General features: G+C 42.9%; 1 protein-coding gene across 1 annotated transcript in view; it reads left to right on the top strand.

Annotated features, from left to right (window-relative positions):
• Positions 1–1,187: 1,187 nt before the first annotated feature.
• LOC123748401 (putative neural-cadherin 2) overlaps positions 1,188–22,832 on the top strand; it is a 109,566-nt gene continuing 87,921 nt past the window's right edge. The window contains exons 1-2 of the mRNA XM_069339595.1: positions 1,188–1,404; positions 4,425–4,588. Coding sequence (XP_069195696.1) covers positions 1,188–1,404; positions 4,425–4,588 — 381 coding nt within the window. The remainder of the gene's footprint in view (positions 1,405–4,424; positions 4,589–22,832) is intronic.

Here is a 22,832-nt window from a genome sequence, read left to right as displayed (position 1 = left end):
GTCTCTGTCCAGCCTTTGTCTGTACATCAATATAAAGAATTAGTACCAATTGGTAAGGAACACCAAAGGATGGAAGTTCCCGAAAAGATGTATTTAAACTGGCTTTCTGACTTTCGAATCGCAAGTGTGTGTTGTCCTCTCGATATAACTCATTATTTCCTTATTCGCAGTTCTTTCCTATGAAAAAATCCCAACTGTTGACTATCTCACCGAATCACCAAACAAATCGTCAATCTTGAAAGAAAACATTAATATCCAACCCATTAGGTAATATATATGAAGTTGAAATTAATGAAAAAAATGTTTATTCAAGTCTTTCTTCGCGAGACATGAATAAATTTTAGCCAAATGCTCCAGAAAACTTAACTTATTTACGGAATGAAGCGAATCACTGAGATGCTTCAGGGTGAATACCACTAAAACCATATCTGGTCTATAATTTGGTATTACTCTTGATAGTTTTCTCATGAAGGCTGAGAGGAAGTTCCATAAAGCAAGAAAGTGGTAGTATGATTTGAACTTTCTTAATATGTGCTAAAAATTTGTCTAAATTTCATAGGCTTGAAGCGAATAACTCAAGGGCCAAATTTACGAAGCACTTACGAACGTATACATCTTTCCTCAATCTATGACGCCTTTGGTTACATTTATTAATGAGTTTACGAACATGAAAACTTCCCAATCATCTGTTGTTATTGTTATAAACAGCCTCCTGGTGCTTCGGAGCTCATTAACTGTTTGATAATTGTAAGCAAAGCCGCCAAAGATTGAGAAAAGATTTACAGGTTAGTAAGTGATTGCGGAACTGTTTTGTGAATCTGGCCCCTAGATTCTATAATTCTTTTACTTATAGTTTTGGGTTATTTAAATTGCTAAGAGTTGGCTATAGATTCACTGAAAAAAAGTGTATTTGCATGTTATTGTACGACTCATTCCGGTGACGCTTTCTTCAATATTTTTTTCATATATTAATTTAAAATAAATTATAATTATATGTATTTATACATCTGTGTGTGTGTTTACATTTGTCAAGTAAAAACCAGCCAAGCCGAAGCAGAGAAGCAGTAACATCTTACTGTTGAACTTTAGTTCTCAGCTTTTCACGACTAAGAAATTTACAGCATTTCTAAATTAGAAGATATGATCCTTACTGACGCCGTCTTCCCCAAGGCACCGTGGTGGCCCAGATGGTGGCCACGGACCACGATGACCCCGATGAGGGCCACAACGCTTGCCTGGTCTACTCGCTGGAGAAGAATGTGATAGACGAGTCGAGCGGGAGCCCCATCTTCAGCATCGACAGTCAGCTGGGGCTCATCACCACGGCGCTCTGTTGCCTCGACCGCGAGAAGACTCAACGGTACACCGTCCAGGTTGTGGCCACTGACGGCGGTGGCCTCAAGGGTGAGTGTACGGCAAGGGGGGGATGGGGGGGGACCCTCTAGTGCACTCTAGACAGCTTCTCTGCTCGATTTACCGAAGGGTTTCTAGATCTAGCATACCACTGGGGCTTTCGCAGTTGATGTACCATAGGATTCCCGCGTATACCGCTGGGTTCTACAATGTACCAAAGGGGGGCTTCTATGGTGAGTGTACCGCTCTCTTCTCTAGCGTACAACAGTGTGGTTTTAGTAGTGTGTTTATGAGGTGGTTTAGCTTGAGTATACTCGATTAACCTGTCTATACCATTGGACGTGTGGAGCATCAGTGTGCGGAGTCAACTCTCCACAAGCCACCATTCTGCCATCTACTTTAGTCTATTTGATTTGTAAATCGAAATAATACTCATCATGAACAATTCAGTCGTTCAATATCAATAACAAAACAGTAAATAATGCCGCGTTTAGGGAACTAATGCTTAAACTCTGATTGGAATAAATCACCACAATATAAAAATCCTACGGTGATAATACAATGAATGGTAACTGACAGTCACAATTAGATTGCCCAAAAATGCATAAATCTGTTGCATAAAATATTGATTTAATTATTTATTGGATGTTAACGCTAGGTTCCAGTTCATATGGTAAATTAGCCAATCGGGAGGCACATGGCAGGGATTTACTTTTAACTACTAGTAAGGAGTTTGTAAGTGATGATGTGGGGAGTTTAGTTGAAGTGATCGTCGTTCAATCTGATTAAATATCAGATTTTTTATGTAACAAATAGTGGCCGCAAAAAAGTTCCTGATCTTAAGCTTGACAATTTAGCGGAACTGCTTGAAGAGTTTTCCTAACAAAATGAAAAGTATCTCACTGAAGTAGAGCAACTGATCAAAAGTATCCATCAAACCAAACTAGTTAAATAATGAACAAAAAAGTTACACATATTTTTTATTTTATGCATCAAAAATTACCAGAAAGCAATGAGGAGAATACAACAAAATATATTATATTAGAATTTAATGCAAAGAAACTCGCTCGTCTTGGCATTCATGAATATTAATGACATACTACAGAAAATAGCACAGCAAGCCGAAAATATATTTGTTTTACATGGAGAAAACTTTTTTTTTCTTCTTTCCAAGTCTATTAGTTACACAACAGAAGAAAATGTTGACTTAGAAGAGACGGGAAGGATATTAGTTATATTTTATATCACTATTGTTGAGTAATAAATAAAAGTCAGTCGGTTCATTGTAACTTGTGAATAGGATGTTCTTGCATCACTATTAAAAGTCAACGACAAAAAAGCTAGTCCTTTAAAATTTTATCCAAGATTATTAAACAACTCTAAAAATTATATTATTTCAACATTGACCATACTTTCAATGTCACTCAAGCCAGGAATAGTTCCGCAAGAAGGGAAACCGTGCCAATGTCACGCCAACTCCTACCAAATAATTTTTTTCTTCTTGTAATTACCGGTCAATCAGCTGATCGTCGGTAGTCGGTACACTCCTGAAACCAATAATTCGAGAACTCATAGTATATTATTTGGCGTCAAAGATAATTTCATTATCAAAATGATTTGCATAAAAATCGTGTGTGTATACAATGAAATCACAATAACGAGATATATCTATGACAAAATGTTTGAAGCTGGATAGGGATCAAACTAGCGTCCTGGGTGACGCCAGATGCGCGTCCGAGGTCACCCCGGACGGTGGTGCAATCCCACAGTTCTGCTCCAAAAATATTCTCAAAATGTTCGTATTAATTATCTTGATTTCGTTTGTTATACTTCTATATATATATTGAAAGTAAAGCGATAGATACCATGTTATTTTTCAGAAATCATTCAATAAAGTTCCTCAACGAAAACTATTTAAAAAAAACAGAAACAAATGGTAGATGCTTTTGCATTAAGGTTTTCATGCAAAATTGGTTATCCTGATACAAAAGTCTACTTCGAAATGAAAATGCATCTGGATGGATAAAAATTTCAAGAGGAGTGCCCTAGCGTTTAATTTTGGGACCAGATTTGCTCATTTAAATGAGATCGATAATGATCTATTCTATGTCATAATTTATTGAAGCCTCTTAACTGGGAAGCAAAGCTGCAACACCAAACAAGCAAAGGAGATATAAAGCTGACTAAAGATATATTAATTAATTTGTCACACTAACGATTAGCAGACGCATTTTAATGCTGATAAATGCAAATTATTACATATTGGAAACAAAATAAAAAATGTTTCATGATGAACAACACCGATTTGACGAAAGTAAATGAATAAAAACACCTGTGAGTGAGTGAATATTGACCGGAGATCAAGCAGAGCACAGAAACTGGAAAAGTATCCAGTATCGAATTTTTAATTTAAATGGAAGACTTTTCGCGTTTCAATCGGAAAATGTCATTCTATTTTTGTGGATATTTAGAAAATATAATTAACAAGTAATCTTCCTCTTATCTGCACATTAGATTGTTTGCAACATTATGAACAAACAAACTTGTTTTTATCTCATGCTCTATTGCTGTTTAAATGCCTTAGCAATTCTTGTAATATACCAAGTAACTAAGCTTAATTATGAGCTAGCACTGGCTACTCAGACACCTTTGTATTATCAAAACTGACTGTATTCATGTCATGAAAGAGTTAATTAGCCAACCTGTGAACAATCGTTTCTTATTTCTTATGGGAGTGTACGACCAACATTGTACTTCACATCTGGTGACTTAGCCTTTCACCATAGCCTTAGCCTTCCCTATAGACTTTTCCCCATAGCCTTAGCCTCCCCATAGACTTTTCCCCATAGCCTTAGCCTCCCCATAGACTTTTCCCCATAGCCTTAGCCTCCCCATAGACTTTTCCCCATAGCCTTAGCTGTTCCCCCTTTCCTTTATATTCCTGTGGGAATATTTGTGTGTTATATTGGTTGCTGTGTAAATTGTCTCCCTGAACCAGCCTCTTCCTCAGGGACAAGGGCAGGGACAGTGACAAGTGTCTCCCTGAACCAGTGTTTCCTACCCCCTTGAAGGGACAGGGACGGTGGTGGTGGAGGTGGGGGACGTGAACGATGTGCCGCCGAGGTTCTCACGGCCAGAGTGGACGCTGGACGTGTCTGAGAGTCTGACCCGGGACCAAGTCCTCGCCACCCTCACCGTCGTCGATCAGGACGTCTCCAACAACTTCTCCTTCAGGGTCAGTTCTCCTACCCCCAGACGTGACTTTAAGAGTCAGTTCTTCTCCACCCATACCTGACCTTCAGGGTCAGTTCTTCTCCCTCCACACCTGACCTTCAGGGTCAGTTCTTCTTCCCCCACACCTGACATTAAGGGTCAGTTCTTTTCCCCCACACCAGACCTTCAGGGTCAGTTCTTCTCCCCCCACACCTGACCTTGATGGTCAGTTCTTCTCCCCCACACTTGACCTTAGGGGTCTGTTCTTCTCCTCCCCCCCCCACACTAGACCTTCAGGGTCAGTTCTTCTCCCCCCACACCTGACCTTCAGGGCCAGTTCCTCTCGCACCCACCTGATCCCAGCCTGGTTTTAAGGTCCAAGGGTATCACAAATATTGCTCATGTAACTAATTGTGAACTAAATGTTTTTACGGACTTGAATGTGGTTATCAGTTCATGTGAGTGGGAGGTATAGCACCTGTACACCTCCATGCTTTGTGGCACACCAGAGAAGGCTTGAAGTCCCAGCTGGGGCTCAACTTGTGCCCAATTGGCTGGCATCCTTCTGTACTGAGGATGCTCACATGACGCTTGATAATAAAACGGGATTCTGCTTTGAGGTTCAGAAACCCGAAACCACCAGTGTATGATATATATATAACTGAAAAATCACACCCCAGAAGTGACTCGAACCCATACTGCCAGGAGCAACGTAACTGGTATATACAGGACGCCTTAATCTGCTTGACCATCACGACCGGACAAAAGGAAGTAATAGCCGAAGCTATTTGAACCACTTCCCCGCCGGCACTCGGATGGTAATCTTGGGCATAGCATTTTATCAAATCACCTCATTCTGTGGGGCACACGTGAGGAACACAAATGCGAACAAGCCTGAATGGTCCCCAGGACTATATGCAACTGAAAACTCACACTCCAGAAGTGACTCGAACCCATACTGCCAGGAGCAACGTAACTGGTATGTACAGGACGCCTTAATCCACTTGACCATCACGACCGGACAAAAGGAAGTGATAGCCAAAGCTATTTGAACCACTTCCCCGCAGGCACTCGGATGGTAATCTTGGGCATAGCATTTTATCAAATCACCTCATTCTTTGGGGTTCTTTGGGGCTTACAGTCCCCAAGTGGGCATTTAAAGGCATAGACGACGTTGGTCTCCTTCAAAGCGTTCTGCTTGGTGTCTGGGGAGTTTTTCATGAGTAGATTGGCCGTTTTTTTGGCTTTATAATAAATTATCAATTGTATTTTCTGATTTTTGTCTGTAAGGATGACTTCCTATCAACAATATCTTTCAGGACCCTTTCCTCCGTTTTATGAGCCGTCGAAAAGAAGTTCCTGTAAAGTAGTCTAATTGGGGGTACAAGTGTTGTGTTGGTTGACTCTTCAGAAGTTGCATGGCGTTTTACCTTTTTTTTTATGATGTATTCAACGAAACCGTTAGAGAAGCCGTTCATGACTAAGACTTCCCTTACCCTACCGAGTTCTTCATCGACTTCTTTCCATCCTGAAATGTTTCTATCCTGAACAAAATGGAAATTTCCATCTTTTTCCTGACTGGTCAGTCACTATTGGCATTGAGGCACATTCCTATGTTTGTTTCTTTGGAGTAGACTGCAATATGGAAGCCTCCGCTCCTTTTCGTGACTGTTACATCCAAAAAGGGCAGCTTCATCGAGGGCGTTCATCGAAAAGAAAGGGCGTTCATCGAAACTGTGAACGCCAAGAAATACGGACTCCACCTGCCAAAAGTTGTTGGGGAATACAAAGCTGTGTATGCCTATGAAAATGTCAAGACCCACAAGCCTGGAAACCCACTTCGGCCAATCATCAGCTAGATACCCACACCCACATACAGACTGGCTAAGTGACTCAATGGGTTGCTGACTTCTTACGTACCCTGTGCTTTCAGCTTGAAGTCTCCCAAGGGATTTGTCGACTTACTGCGCGAAGCACGGGCCACGGGGATAAGAGCCTCGTTGGATGTGGAGTCCCTATTTACCAACGTACCTGTGGACGAGACAATCGGGATGATAGCAGAGAGAGTGTATCGTGACCCGGCTTGCACTCCTCTTGACATGCCAGAAAGCATACTCTGGAAACTACTCCAAGCCTGCACTAAAGAGGAACCTTTCGTGAGCCCAGATGGGCACATGTATAAGCAAGTAGATGGGTTCTATGGGTTCTCCCCTAGGTGTCCTGTTTGCGTACTTCTACATGGGCACCATCGAGCAGAGGGTCTTAGTTGACATGGACTTGAAACCCACCATATACTGCAGGAATGTTGACTACATTTTTACACAGGTACCTTATGCCAGATATCTGCAGCAGCTGAAGGAGGCATTTGAGCAGAATTTTGTGTTGAGTTTCACGTACGAGATGGAGAACGACGGGAAGCTGCCCTTTCTGGATGTAATAGTCACGGGAAGGAGCGGAGGCTTCCATACTGCAGTCTATACCAAAGAAACAAACATAGGAATGTGCCTCAATGCCAATAGTGACTGCCCAGACAGGTGCAAGAGGAGTGTTGTCAACGCTTACGTCGACCGTGCTCCTAGCCACAGCTCAGGATGGAAAGAAGTCGATGATGAACTCTGTAGGGTAAGACAAGTCCTAGTCAACAACGGCTTCGCAAACGGTTGCGACAACCAACACAACACTTGTACCCCCAATTAGACTATTTTACAAGAACTTCTTTTCGACGGCGCATAAAACGGAGGAAAGGGTCCTGAAAGAGATTGTTGATAGGAACGTCATCCCTACAGACAAAAAACAGAAAATACAATTGATAATTAATTATAAAACCAATAAACGGCCAATCTGCTCATGAAGAACTCCCCAGATACCAAGCAGAATGCTTTGAAGGAGACCAACGTCGTCTATGCCTTTAAATGCCCACTTGGGGACTGTAAGCCCCAAAGAACTCAGTATATAGGCAAGACAACAACAACGTCTTTTTCTAGACGACTAACAATGCATAAGCAACAGGGAGCCATCAAGGAACACATAATCTCTTCTCACAACCAGACCATTACCAGAGAAATTTTAACAAACAACACAGAAATCATCGGTAGGTACGGTGATAGCAGGCGGCTTGATATTGGAGAGGCACTACACATCAAAAGGTCAACACCAGCAATCAACAGCCAATTAATGCACAACTATATTCTACCCACTTCAAGACCCCAAACCAATATGGAAGCAGTAAGAGGAAGTATGGACCAATAGGCCTTCTGCAGTTACTTCCATTCATATGTTCACTTATCCAATTTATACCCATTGTTTCGTGTTCTGTCTTGTGTTTGTCACCTCACCAAAAAGGTTTGTACCATATCATCTCATCCAATAGAGTATACGTACGAAGAATTTGTGTGTAAATTAAGTTTCTGAAAATGTAATACAATTACGAAACGCGTTCAGGCGTCAGACATTAAAAAATGAATTTCGGAGAATTGATATTTTTATTACCACCGACAGTGAAGAAAAACATAAGAAATATTGAGAAGATTCGTGTTAGAATTATTAATCTTACTTTTTCGGTCATATTCAACAACATATGTTTACAAGAAAGACTGCTACCAAAATATAATATATATATATATATATATATATATATATATATATATATATATATATATATATATATATATATATATATATATATATATTATAACCGGAAATATATGTCTGCTAATATATATTCCAAGCTATGTAGCAATGCCCAATCAGTAAATGTTATTTATATCAATAATTTCCCCACATACCCGGAAATTGCGCAAGCGCATGTTTTTTCGTGTGTGTATGTATATTTTATGTGTGCCTGCAGGTTCAGGCTGTTAGCTCTTGGACCCCGAATTTCTAACTGTCGGTTGACTAATGTAAAGATTCCAGACCAATTTTCCTCTATCATATCGAATACATGAATTTCTCTCTTACAAACACACACACATTCCCAGGTTGTTGTGCTTAGCAGCTCTCAGAACAGTGATTTCAGAGCGCTGTGCTTCCTTTCTGCTTGTGCGTGCGTGCGCGCGTGTGTGTGTACTCACCTATTTGTATTCACGTATTTGTGCTTGCAGGATCGAGCATTTACTCTTGGATCCCGCTTTTCGAGCCATAGGTTGTTTACAGCAGACTCCTGTCCCATTTCCGTATCATAGCTAGTTTTAAAATTATGAATAGAGTTTGCTTCCACAACCTGTTCCATAAGTGCTTTCCGTTTTTCCACTACCCTCACGCTAAGAGAATACTTTCTAACATCTCTGTGACTCATCTGAGTTTCCAGCTTCCACCCATGTCCCCTCGTTCTGTTACTATTATGTGTGAATTTTTCATCTATTTCCTCTTTGTCAATTCCCCTGAGTATTTTAAACGTTCCTATCATATCCCCTCTCTCCCTTCTTTTTTCTAGTGTCTTGGGTTCAATTTCTTCAGGCGCTCTTCATATCCCATCCCTCGTAACTCTGGAACAAGCCTCGTCGCAAACTCCTGAACCTTTTTCAGTTTTCTAATGTGTTTCTTCAGGTGGGGACTTCATGATGGCGCGGCATACTCTAAGACGGGTCTCACGTAGACAGCGTAAAGCGCCCTAAAAGCCTCCTCACTTTGGTTTCTGAATGAAGTTCTAACTTTCGCCAGTATAGAGTACGCTTCTGTCGTTATCCTATTTATATATGTGCCTCAGGAGTTAGACTAGGTGTTACATCCACTCCCAGGTCTCTTTCTCGAATCGTTACAGGTAGGCAGATCCCCTTCATTGTGTACTGTCCCTTTGGTCGCCTCTCAACTGATCCCATATCCGTAACTTTACATTTACTCGTATTGAACTCCAGTAACCATTTCTTTGACCATCTCTGCAACCTGTCCAGGTCCTCTTGGAGGATCCTACAATCTTCATCTGTCACAACTCTTCTCATTAATTTTCCGTCATCTGCGAACATTGACAAGTAGGATTCCACTCCTGTAAACATATCATTTACGTAAATTAGAAATAGGATTGGTCCCAGCACCTATCCTTGAGGTACTCCACTCGTTACTGTTTGCCAGTCCGACTTCTCGCACCTTACCATTACTCTCTGGCTCCTTCCTGTTAGGTAGTTCCTTACCCATGCTAGGGTATTTCTGCTTACTCCTGCCTGCCTCTCAAGTTTGTATAGCAGTTTCATGTGTGTTAGTGTATCAAAGGCCTTTTGGCAGTCTAGAAATATGCAGTCTGCACAGTCTTCTCTGTCCTGCCTTATCCTTGTTATTTTATCAAAGAATTCCAAAAGGTTTGTTAGGCATGATTTCCCTGTCCAGAAACCATGTTGGTGTTTGTTTACAAACCTAATGTTCTCCAGGTGTGCAACAAGTCTTAGCCTAATTATTCTTTCAAGTACTTTGCAGGGGATGCTTGTCAGTGATACCGGTCTGTAATTATGTGCTTCCTCTATATCTTCTTTCTTGAAAATCGGTACATTTGCCTTCTTCCAGCAACTGGGCAATATTCCCGTCATAAGTGACTCTTTAAAGACGTGTGTGTGTGTGTGTGTGTGTGTTTGTGTGTGTGTGTGTGTGTGTGTGTGTGTGTGTGTGTATTCATCTAGTTGTTTTCACCTAGTTTGCGGGGGTTGAGCTTTGCTCTTTCGGCCCGCCTCTCAACTGTCAATCAACTGTTTACTAACTAGTTTTTTCCCCACACCACACACACACACACACACACCCCAGGAAGCAGCCCGTGACAGCTGACTAACTCCCAGGTACCTATTTACTGCTAGGTAACAGGGGCATTCATGGTGAAAGAAAATTTGCCCCAGTTTCTAATACTGGGATACACCTGATATACAGTTTCTAAAGATGCACCAGTTTCTGCCTGGAGCGGGAATCGAACCCGCGCAACAGAATTACGAGTCCTGTGTGCTATGCACCAGGATACCAGGTCCCCTGTGTGTGTGTGTATGTATGCTCACCTAGTTGTACTCATCTATTTGTGCTTGCTGGAGTTGAGCTCTTGCTATTTGGTCCCGCCTCTCAACTGTCGATCAACTGATGTACAGGTTCCTGAGCCTATTGGGTTCTATCCTATCTACACTTGAAACTGTGTATGGAGTTTGCCTCCACCACATATCATAATGCACTCCATTTGTCAACTACTCTGTCAGTAAAAAAGTTCTTTCTAATATCTCAGCTGCTCATTTAGGCACTCAATTTTCACCTGTGTCCCATAGTGAGTGTGCCCTTATGTTAAATTACGTCTTTATCTACCCAATTAAATTCTTTGAGAATCTTGTATGTGATGATCATGTCCCCCTAACTCTTCTGTCTTCCAGCGACTTGAGGCTTAATTCCCGCAGTCTCTCCTCGTTGCTCATACCCCCTCAGTTCGGATACTAGACTGGTACTAGGCAAACCTCTCAACCTTTTCCAGTTTAGTCTTATGATTGACTATATATGGACTCCATGGTGGAGCTGCATACTCTAGGATTGGTCTGACACATGAGGTATACAAATTTCTGAATGATTCCTTAAACAAGTTTCTAAGGGTCATTCTTATGTTGGGTAACCTGGCATATGCTGCTGATGTTTTCCTCTTGATATGGGCTTCAGGGGACTGGTCTTGCATGATATCAACCCCCAAGTCTTTCTCTCTGATTCCTGAAGCAATTTATCTCCCAGATGATACCTTGTATCTATCACCCCTGCTCCCTACACCTATCTTCATTACATTACATTTGCTTGGGTTAAACTCTCAAAACCGTTAGGTCGACCATTCCTTCAGTTTGTCCAGGTCTTTCTGAAGCCTCAAGCAATCCTCCTGTCTTAATCTTCTCATAATTTTGGTATCGTCGGCAAACATTGCGAGAAATGAGTCTATACCCTCTGGGATATCATTTTCGTATATCAGAAACAGGATAGGTCCAAGCACAGAGCGCTGTGGGACTCCACTGGTGATTTCACGCCAATCTGATGTCTCACCCCCTCACTGTAACTCTCTGCTTTCAATTACTTAGGTATTCCCTTATCCACAGGAGCACCTTGCCTGTTTCTCAAGCCTCTCTCTCCAACTTATGTACTAGCCTCTTATGGGTACTGTGCCAAAGGTTTTCCGACAGTCCAAGAAAATGCAGTCCGCCCATCCTTCTCTTTCTTGCTTGATCTTGCTGTCACTTGGTCGTAGAATTCTATAAAGCCTGCATGGCAAGATCTACCCCTCCCTTAACCCATGTTGACGATTTGTCACGAAGCAACCTTGCATGATTTACAAATTAAGGACACATGCCTGTAGTTCAGCGCCTCTTGTCTGTCACCCTTCTTGTATATTGGGACTTCGTTAGCCGTCTTCTATATTTCTGGTAGGTTTCCCGTCTCCATTGACCTACTATACACTATAGAGAGTGGCAAGCAAAGTGCATCTACACACTCTTTTAATACCGATTGTGAGATTCTGTCTGGACCAACAGTCTTTCTCTTATCCAGATCCGACAGGTGTCTCTTGACCTCATGTCTTGTAATTTCGAGCCCTTCCATGGCCCCCTGGTTTATTGCCACCTCTCCTAGCGCAGTGACCTCACCACGTTCTGTTGTGAAGACCTCCTGGAACCTCTTGTTGAGTTCTTCACACACCTCTTTGTCATCTTCTGTATATTTGTCCTCAACCGTTCTAAGTTTCATCACCTATTCTTACTCTGTTTGCCTCCTGATGTGACTGTGGAGTAGTTTTGTTTCGGTCTTGGCTTTGTTTGCCATATCATTTTTATTTTTTCTCTGCTTCTCTTCTAAGACTAACATACTCATTCCTGGTTCTCTGGTTTCTGATGTTCTGTTATTTCGGAAGTTCCTCCACGCCCTTTTCTTCAGTTCCTTTGCTTCCATACATGCCTTATTAAACTATGGATTCTTCTTTTGCTTCTCGGATTTTTCCTTTTGGGACGGGATAAACCTGTTTACTGCCTCCTGATACTTTTGTGACATAGTCCATCATGTCTTGTACAGACTTCGCTCTGAGTTCTGTGTCCGATAGCAAACTTCTCATAATTCCCCTCTCGGTAAGCCAGCCTTTTGTTTCCTAGTTCTGTTTTTGGGGAGATAAGTCTTAGCTCTACCAAGTACTCAAAGATCAATTCACTGTGATCACTCATTCCGAAGGGGGCTTCCAACTTAACTTCCCTTATATCCCACTCATTTAGGGTAAATATCAGATCAAGTATGGCTGGTTCACCTTCCCCTGTGTGTGTGTGTGTGTACTCACCTAGTTGTACTCACCTAGTTGTGTCTGCAGGATCGAGCATTGACTCTTGGATCCCGCCTTTCGAGCATCGGTTGTTTACAGCAATGACTCCTGTCCCATTTCCCTATCATACCTGGTTTTAAAATTATGAATAGTATTTGCTTCCACAACCTGTTCCTGAAGTGCATTCCATTTCCCCACTACTCTCACGCTAAAAGAAAACTTCCTAACATCTCTGTGACTCATCTGAGTTTCAAGCTTCCATCCATGTCCTCTCGTTCTGTTACTATTCCGTGTGAACATTTCGTCTATGTCCACTCTGTCAATCCCTCTGAGTATCTTATATGTTCCTATCATGTCCCCCCTCTCCCTTCTTCTTTCTAGTGTCGTAAGGCACAGTTCCCTCAGGCGCTCCTCATACCCCATCCCTCGTAGCTCTGGGACGAGTCTCGTTGCAAACCTCTGAACCTTTTCCAATTTCATTATATGCTTCTTCAGATGGGGACTCCATGATGAGGCGGCATACTCTAAGACTGGCCTTACGTAGGCAGTGTAAAGCGCCCTAAATGCCTCCTTACTTAGGTTTCTGAATGATGTTCTAACTTTTGCCAGTGTAGAGTACGCTGCTGTCGTTATCCTATAAATATGTGCCTCAGGAGATAGATTAGGTGTTACGTCCACCCCAGGTCTCTTTCACGCGTCGTTACAGGTAGGCTGTTCCCCTTCATTGTGTACTGTCCCTTTGGTCTCCTATCTCCTAGTCCCATTACCATAACTTTACATTTGCTCGTGTTGAATTCTAGTAGCCATTTCTCTGACCATCTCTGCAATCTGTTCAGGTTCTCTTGGAGGATCCTGCAATCCTCATCTGTCACAACTCTTCTCATCAACTTTGCATCATCCGCAAACATCGACATGTAGGACTCTACGCCTGTAAACATGTCGTTAATATATACAAGAAATAGAATTGGTCCCAGCACCGATCCTTGTGGTACTCCACTTGTTACTGTTCGCCAGTCCGACTTCTCGCCCCTTACCGTAACTCTTTGGCTCCTTCCTGTTAGGTAGTTCCTTATCCATGCTAGGACCTTTCCCCCCACCCCCGCCTGCCTCTCGAGCTTGAACAGCAGTCTCATGTGCGGTACTGTATCAAAGGCTTTTTGGCAGTCCAGAAATATGCAGTCTGCCCAACCATCTCTGTCCTGTCTTATCCTCGTTATTTTATCATAGAATTCCAGAAGGTTTGTTAGGCACGATTTCCCTGTCCAGAACCCATGTTGATGTTTGTTCACAAACCTAATGTTCTCCAGGTGTGCAACCAGTCGTAGCCTAATTATTCTTTCCAGTATTTTACAGGGGATGCTTGTCATTGATACAGGTCTATAGTTAAGTGCCTCCTCCCTATCACCTTTCTTGAAGATCGGCACGACATTTGCCTTCTTCCAGCAACTGGGCAATTCTCCTGACATAAGTGACTCATTAAAGATCATTGCCAGAGGCACGCTGAGGGCCTGTGCTGCTTCTTTTAGTATCCACGGTGATACTTTGTCTGGTCCAACTGCTTTAGTTGTATCTAGAGTTGTCAACTGTTTCATTACCTCCTCTGCTGTCACCTCTATTTCTGATAGTCTTTTATCTAGGGTAACCCCTATCAACAATGGGAGCTGCTCAGGCTCGGTAGTGAACACTCCATGGAAACTGGCATTCAGTGCCTCGCAGATTTCCTTGTCACTTTCAGTATATGCCCCCTCTGTCTTCCTTAGTCTTGTCACTTAGTCGTTCACCGACATTTTTCTTCTTATATGACTGTGTAGTAACTTAGGTTGTTTTTTCGCTTTGATTGCAATATCGTTCTCATAGTCCCTTTCCGATGTTCGTCTTACGTTAATGTAATCGTTCCTAGCTCTGTTGTATCTGCTTCTGTTGTCCTCTGTTCTTTGTCTTCTGTACTTCCTCCACTCCCGCCTGCTGGCCATTTTTGCTTCCTGACACTGTCTATTAAACCATGGGTTATTATATTCCTTCTTATTTTTTCCCTTTACCATTGGTATAAATCTCTCTTCGGCCTCCTGGCATTTCTGTATGACTAGGTCCATCATATCTTGGACTGTTTTTCCTCTAATTTCTTCCTCCCACTGCACTTCACCCAGATAGTCCCTTATCCTCATATAGTCCCCTTTCCTGTAGTCAGCTCTCCTTTCCCAGATCTCTTGTCCCATGGTCATAAGTTTGAATTCCATCATGTAGTCAAAGACTAGGACACAATGGTCACTGGCCCCTAGAGGTATTTCATGCTCTAAATTCTGGATATCTTCTACGTTCTGGGTGAAAATCAGGTCTAATAGGCTCGGTGCATCTCCTCCTCTTTCCCTTGTGTCTTCCTTCACATGTTGTGTCAGGAAATTCCTGTCTATAACATCTACTAATTTTGTACCCCACGTTTCGTCCCCTCCATGGGGATTCCTTGATTCCCAATTTATCTCTCCATGATTTAGGTCCCCCATGATCAGCAGCTTCGCTCTCATTCTGTGGGCTAGTGTTGCTGCCTTCTGCAGTTCATCTATACATGCTTTGTTGTTGTCATCATACTCCTGCCTGGGTCTTCTACTGTTTGGTGGGGGATTGTAGATTACCAAGATCACAATCTTCCTCCCATCTACTGTCAGAGTTCCTTGTATGAAGCTTGTGCACTCATTGGTAACTCGATTTCCCAGGTCTTCAAACTTCCATTTCCGCTTTATTAGGAATGCTACTCCCCCTCCCTGTCTCTGTGTCCTCTCTTTTTGTATCACCTGGTACCCTTCAGGAAAGATTGCATCTGAGATCATGTCATTAATTTTAGTTTCCACAATTGCAACTATGTCAGGATCTGCTTCACTCACTCTTTCTTTTATCTCTTCTGCTTTATTAGATACCCCATCAGCATTGGTGTACCAAACCTTGAGATTCTTCATGGAAACTCTTGTAGCAGAGTTCTCCCTTTCTCTGGGGGTCTGGGGGGATCTGGGGGATGTCTGGGGGGTGACTGGGGGCAGGGGGGATCTGGGGGATCTGGGGGGTGTCTGGGGGATGACTGGGGGCGGGGAGGGTCCGGGGAATTGTCCGGGGGGATCCGGGACGTGTCTGGGGGGGTCCGGGGGGTGTATGGGGGTGAAAGAGTTCAGGAGGGGTGCTTGGGGGGCTACTGGGGGCTGGGCTTCTAGGAAGGTAGGTAGGAGGGTCTGGGGTAGGGCCTGGGTAGGTAGGTCTGGAGTAGGAAGGGCATACTGGGTCTGAAGATTAGGGAGGGCATAGAGCGGTTGCGAGATAGCGTAAGGTTGGGAGTCAGATAGAGGTTGAGAGGTTGGGAGGGGGTGGGGGAACCTCCCACCCCCCTTGCAAGGGTGGGGGGTCACATGGAAGGAGAGGGGATGAGGAGGGGTGAGGGCTGGGTAGGCTTTGGGTGTTGAGGGGATGAGGGCTGGGTGGGTTCATGGGGTTGAGGGGATGAGGGCTAGATGGGTTTTGGGGGTTGAGGGGATGAGGGCTAGGTGGGTTTTGGGGGTTGAGGGGATGAGGGCTGGACGGGTTTTGGGGGTTGAGGTGATGAGGGGGTCCTTGGAATGTGGGATGAATTTGACTCCAGTGGGGTCAGAGGGGTCAAGGGATGTGTTGGGGAGATAAGCAGGGGCGGCTGATTTGGGGAAGGGGTGACCTGAGAAGCAAGTGTGAGCTGGTTAGCATGGGGTGGATTAGCACTGGGGTGTGTAGCTACTCTCAAATGGGAAGAGTTGTATTGTTGTTTGCTTGCTCTGTGGGCAATCTGTTCCTCCTTCGTCATGAATTTGTCAATATATACGTTGTAGTAATTTTCGCTACCTCTGAGTAAGTGTTTGTGATGCAGTATGTAATCCACTGCCTCTTCGTTAGTGAACTGTACCAGGACAGGTCGTTTCCTGTTACAGTTGTATGGCCCAATGCGTCGTTGAACTTGCACCTCATTCCCTGCCATCTGGGCTCTCATGTCTCTCAAGATCCCCTGTAGCTCCAAATCCTCAATCTCCATCCTTTCCTGCCTCGATGGTGCCCTGGCTTCAATTAATCCATGGATTATGAGTGTCCTCTTTCTCAGTTCAGGGTCATGCTGGTGGCCCTCTCCCTGGCTGACCCCTACCCCTCCTACACCCGCTACTCCACCTACTACTACTCCCCCTTCCCCTGCCAAGCTTCCCTTATTCCTGCCAAATTCATTAGTAAGCCTAGATATTTCTCCTTGCCATTCTACCCTGCTCTTCGTGATTTCCTCTTGAATATAATCCATAAACTCTTGTTTGAGTCTTTGAACCTCGCCCTGTATCTTATTAAAGACTTCACTTTTAATCCCCTGGATTAGATCATCATATATGTGTGTGTGTGTGTGTGTGTGTGTGTGTGTGTGTGTGTGTGTGTGTGTGTGTGTGTGTGTGTGTGTGTGTGTGTGTGTGTGTGTGTGTGTGTGTGTTTGTTTGTATTCACCTAGTTGTGCTTGCGGGATTTGAGGTCTGCTCTTTCGGCCCGCCTTTCAACTGTCAATCAACTGTTTCTACTACTATTTTTCTTCTTTTTTCACACCACACACACACACACACACACACCAGAAAGCAGCCCGTGACAGCTAACTTAATCCCAGGCACCTATTTACTGCTAGGTAACAGGGTCATAGGGTGAAAGAAACTCTGCCCATCGTTTCTCGCCGGCGCCCGGGATCGAACCCAGGACCACAGGATCACGTCTCCAGCGTGCTGTCCACTCGGCCACCGGCTCCCCGTGTGTGTGTGTGTGTGTACTCACCAATATGTGCTTGCTGGGGTTGAGCTTTGGATCTTTGGTCCCGCCTCTCAACTGTCAATCAACTGGTGTACAGATTCCTGAGCCTACTGGGCTCTATCATATCTACATTTTAAACTGTGTATGGAGTCAGCCTCCACCACATCACTGCCAAATGCATGTTATCCGTTAACTACCCTGACACTGAAAAAGTTCCTCCTAACGTCCCTGTGGCTCATGTGGGTACTCAGTTTCCACCTGTGTCCCTTTGTTTGCGTACCACCAGTGTTGAATTGTTTATCCTTGTTTCCCCGGTCGATTTCCCTGAGGATTTTGTAGGTTGTGATCATGTCTCCCCTTACTCTTCTGTCTTCTAGTGTCGTAAGGTGCATTTCCCGCAGCCTTTCCTCGTAACTCATGCCTCTTAATTCTGGGACTATTCTAGTGGCATACCTTTGAACTTTTCCAGCTTCGTCTTGTGCTTGACAAGGTACGGGCTCCATGCTGGGGCCGCATACTCCAATATTGGTCTTACATATATGGTATACAAGATTCTGAATGATTACTTACAAAGGTTCATGAACGCTGTTCATATGTTAGCCAGCCTCGCATATGCCGCTGACGTTATTATTTTTATGTGGGTTTCAGGAGACAGGTTTGGTGTGATATCAACTACTAGATCTTTCTCTCTATCCGTTTCATTCAGTACTTCATCTCTTATTCTGTATCCTGTGTCTGGCCTCCTGTTTCCACTGCCTAGTTTCATTTCTTTGCATTTACTCGGGTTGAACTTCAACAGCATTTGTTAGACAATTCACTCAGTCTGTCTAGGTCATCTTGTAGCCTCCTACTATCATCCTCTGTTTCAATCCTCCTCATAGTTTTTGCATCATCAGCAAACATTGAGAGAAACGAGTCTATACCCTCTGGGAGATCATTTACATATATCAGAAACAGTATAGGTCCAAGGACTTACCCCTGCGGGACTCCACTTGTAACGTCTCGCCAATCTGAGACTTCACCCCTCACACTGAGTCGTTGTCTCCTGTTGATAAGGTACTCCTTTATCCAATGGAGTACCTTCCTTTTCACTCCAGCCTGCATCACCAGTTTTTTCACTAGCCTCTTGTGTGGTACTGTATCAAAGGCTTTCTGGCAATCCAAAAATATGTAGTCTGCCCACCCTTCTCTTTCTTACCTGAATTTTGTTGCCTTGTCGTAGAATTCAAGTAACCCTGTGAGGCAGGACTTGCACTCCCTGCACCCATGTTGATGCTGTTTTACAAAGATCTTTCACTCTAGATGTTCCACTTGCTTTCTTCGCACAATCTTCTCCATCAGCTTGCATGGTATGCAGGTTAGGGACACTGGCCTGTAGTTCAGTGCCTCCTGTCTATCCCCTTTCTTGTATATCGAGACTACGTTTGCTGCTTTTCAAATTTCTGGCAGTTCCCCTATTGTCAGTGGTTTGTTATACACTATGGAGAGTGGCAGGCACAGTTCTTCTGCTCCTTCCTTTAGTATCCAAGGGGAGATTCCATCTGGGCCAATATCCTTTGTCACATCTAACTCTAGTAAACACTTCCTTACTTCCCCGCTGGTAATTTCAAACTCTTCCAGTGGTTCCTGGTTAACTATTCCCTCTCTTATCTCTGGAATTTCTCCTTGCTCTAAGGTGAAGACCTGGAATTTCTTATTCAGTTCCTCACACACTTCCTTGTCGTTTGTAGAGAATCCTTCTGCCCTTACCCTTAATTTCATAGCCTGTTCCTTTACTGTTGTTTTTCTCCTGATGTAGCTGTGCAGCGATTTAGGCTGAGTCTTTGCCTTGCTTGCGATGTCATTTCCGCATTGTCTTTCTACCTTTCTTCTCATCCTGACATATTCATTCCTGACACTCTGGTATCTTTCTCTGCTCTCAAGTGTTCTGTTATTCCTATAGTTTCTCCATGCCGTTTTACTTTGCTGCTTAGCTATCCTGCATCTCTGATTAAACCATGGGTTTCTCATCATTATTTCACTGCTTTCCTTTTGGACTGGGACAAACTTGTTTTCTGCTTCCTTGCACTTCTGCGCTATGTAGTTTATCAAGTCTTGGTCCGTCTTTCCTCTGAGCTCTGTTTCCCATACTATATCTGTTAGGATTTTTTTTTATCTCCTCATACTTTTCCTTTCGGTATGCCAATCTTATGTTTTCAGTATCCCTCCTCGAGTTCAATAACTCTTCCTCAATCAGGTACTCAAACACTAGTACACTGTGGTCGCTCATTCCTACGGGGGCCTCCAAATCGATTTCTCTTATGTCAGAGTCGTTCAGAGTGAAGACTAGGTCATTTCCTCTCATCCTTGTGGGTTCTCTGACATGCTGGGTTAAAAAGTTTTTAGTCACCACCTCCAATAGTTTGACTCTCCACGTATCCTCGCCTACATGCGATTCCTTGTTGATAGTGTGTGTGTGTGTGTGTGTGTGTGTGTGTGTGTTACACAAGTTTGCTGGCCGTTCGCATGTTGGCCAGCCTGGCATATGCCGGGGATGTTTTCCTCTTGATATGGGCTGAAGGAGACAGGTCTGGTGTGATATCAACCCCCAAGTCTTGTTCTTTCTCTGACTCCTGAAGAATTTCCTCTCCCAGAGGATACCTTGTATCTGGCCTCCTGCTCCCTACACCTATCTTCATTACATTACGTTTGGTTGGGTTAAACTCTAACAATCATTTGTTCGACCATTCCTTCAGTTTGCCTAGGTCTTCTTGAAGCCTTAAACAATCCTCTTCTGTCTTAATCCTTCTCATAATTTTGACATCGTCAGCAAACATTGAGAGAAATGAATCTATACCAGGTGTGGGCAACCTCTGGCACGCGTGCTAAACTTGGCACGCCGATGACTTGTCTCTGGCACGCAAGAGCATAGGTTACCCTAAGCACAGATGCAAGCACATGTTACCCTAAGCACAGACAAAAAAAAAACTACTTTCCTTGGGGTATAAGCTTACATGCCATGACAGTATATGTACGTCCTGGTGGTGAAGAGATTTAAGCTCTACGAAGCTAAAGAGATCTCAAGAAAAAGAAGTTGATCTTGTTGTCATAGTTACCTTCTTTTTTTACGTCATCGATCATGCCGATGTATGATGATTCCCCTCTATTTACTTTGGCTCATATTTTATGTAATAAGCCTTACTAACCTAAAGGCTCCACCCATAACCATAGTGTACACTGACAATCATATCTGTGAAGGCAAAATACGCCATGCCTGCCCACCTTTAAAAATTAATTTCGTAAACTTTGAATTTAAACCACCACAACATCTCCCCCCCCCCTAAACCTCATGTGTTTGAATGCCGCCCGACTTCAGTTTGACGCATATTAATTAAACTCACTTTACTATCTAAATCTAAAGCATCTTCACCTTCGAAAGCTAAAGAAAGATAAGAATTCTTATGCTCTCCCCTTCTCTCCATTGACGGCCGTAATATAACCAGTGAAATCAACAGTCCCCCACCCCCATGAAGTCCCCGTAATGAACACATGTTCAGACGATCTCAGACTCGTAACTCTCTCTCACAGTCTTGCTTCGTAGTGTTTCTCACAGTTGCTCACTTGCCTCCTCCCCGAGAAGAAGCTCAGTACTTCATCTCCAGGTGAAAATTATTCCCCTTATAAATCAATAACTTTGTGAAATTCAATATCATTGTAAGAATAGTCTTAATCCTTAAATTCCCACGTACTCGCTCGCCTGCTTCCTAAGAACAGAGCTGACATAAGCAAGATGTCACCGACTCAACGATGTTTCGCCACAACACACCACACAAACACTCAAAAACGGGTTTTGTCTATCGAACCAAGTGAAGTCTTATAAACTCTTGGCATAAGTACTCAATGCCTAGGAAGTAGTGTCTTTGTGATAAGCGGCTGCTGGTGTTGTTTCTGGAATTATGTAAAATAAAGAAAACCCTCTAATTTTCTTAAAAGAAAAATAATCCTCTGAAGATTTTTATTGTGTTCATTGTCTCGTCACGCTTACCTCAAACATTGGCTTATTAAACTTATTGATTGGTATTAGAATAAACGTACATATACTTTACTACAAAGTTTGTGTGTGCTATAATATTAACAGGAAATAAATAATTCTTTAAATACTCGCATTTCAGTAGAAGTAGGCTAATTCATTTCTCATCACTGCACTTCACAACGCCAACACAATCCGTTATCATTGCTACTCATTGGAGTTACTCATCATATGCTATTTTGACTTACTTTTGATCTTCCTTCTCTTCCATGCATATCAATATATTACTTATTTTAATTTCATGCCCTTTACAGATTGTACAGAATGTCACCACCACCAGCTAAGAAACGATGTCAGTCAAATGAAGAGGATATTAGAGAATTTAAGGAATACTGGACTGAAAAGTTTGGCATGATTACGAAGGATGATAAAGCTTTATGCATTTTCTGTTCTGACACAGTTGTTTGTAGAACTTCTTCTGTAAAGAGACATTTTGAAAATGTTCATAAGAACTTAAGCAATAAAACTGAGGAGGAACAAAGATAATTAATTTCTGGTGAACAGAGCAAGACAATAACACAAGCTGAAACTTTTATGAATTATATTTCAGGTAGGCCCAGTTCCAACTTAGTTGCTGCTAGTTTTGAAGTTTCAAAAGTTATTGCCCAACACGGAAAGGCTCTCTGTGATGGGGAGTATATTAAAGAAGCTTGGCTAGAATGTGCACCTTTTCTTTTTGACAACTTTTCAGAAAAGAAAAAGATTATTCAGCGCATTAAAGATTTGCCTGTGAGTAGGAAAACAGTTAAGGATAGGATACTTAAGTTGGAAAGAAATACAGCTGAACAATTGACAAAAGATTTGTCTTCATGCAAGTTTTTTTCTCTTTGTGTTGAAGAAAGTACAGACATTACATCATCAGCTAGGCTAGCCATATATTCTAGATTTTGTAGGGGTGATGAAGTATGTGAAGAGATGGTTGCTCTTGCATCACTACCTGAGCGTACTATCGGGGCTGAAATATGTAAAACAGTTGTAAACGAATTCTCTACTCGGCAAATTGACATTTCAAAAGTAGTATCCGTCACAACAGATGGTGCCCCAAACATGACTGGTGAGAAGGCAGGATTTGTAAATCTGTTTGCAAAAAGTGTTGGTCATCCACTGATTGGCTTCCATTGCATCATACATGAGGAGGCTTTATGTGCAAAAGCTGGCCTAAAGGAACTGCAAGAAGTGATGCAA

This window comes from Procambarus clarkii, chromosome 42, assembly GCF_040958095.1.
Source record: "Procambarus clarkii isolate CNS0578487 chromosome 42, FALCON_Pclarkii_2.0, whole genome shotgun sequence".
In the NCBI taxonomy this organism is placed as follows: Eukaryota; Metazoa; Arthropoda; class Malacostraca; order Decapoda; family Cambaridae; genus Procambarus; species Procambarus clarkii.
This window is presented reverse-complemented; position numbering and strand designations above follow the sequence as displayed.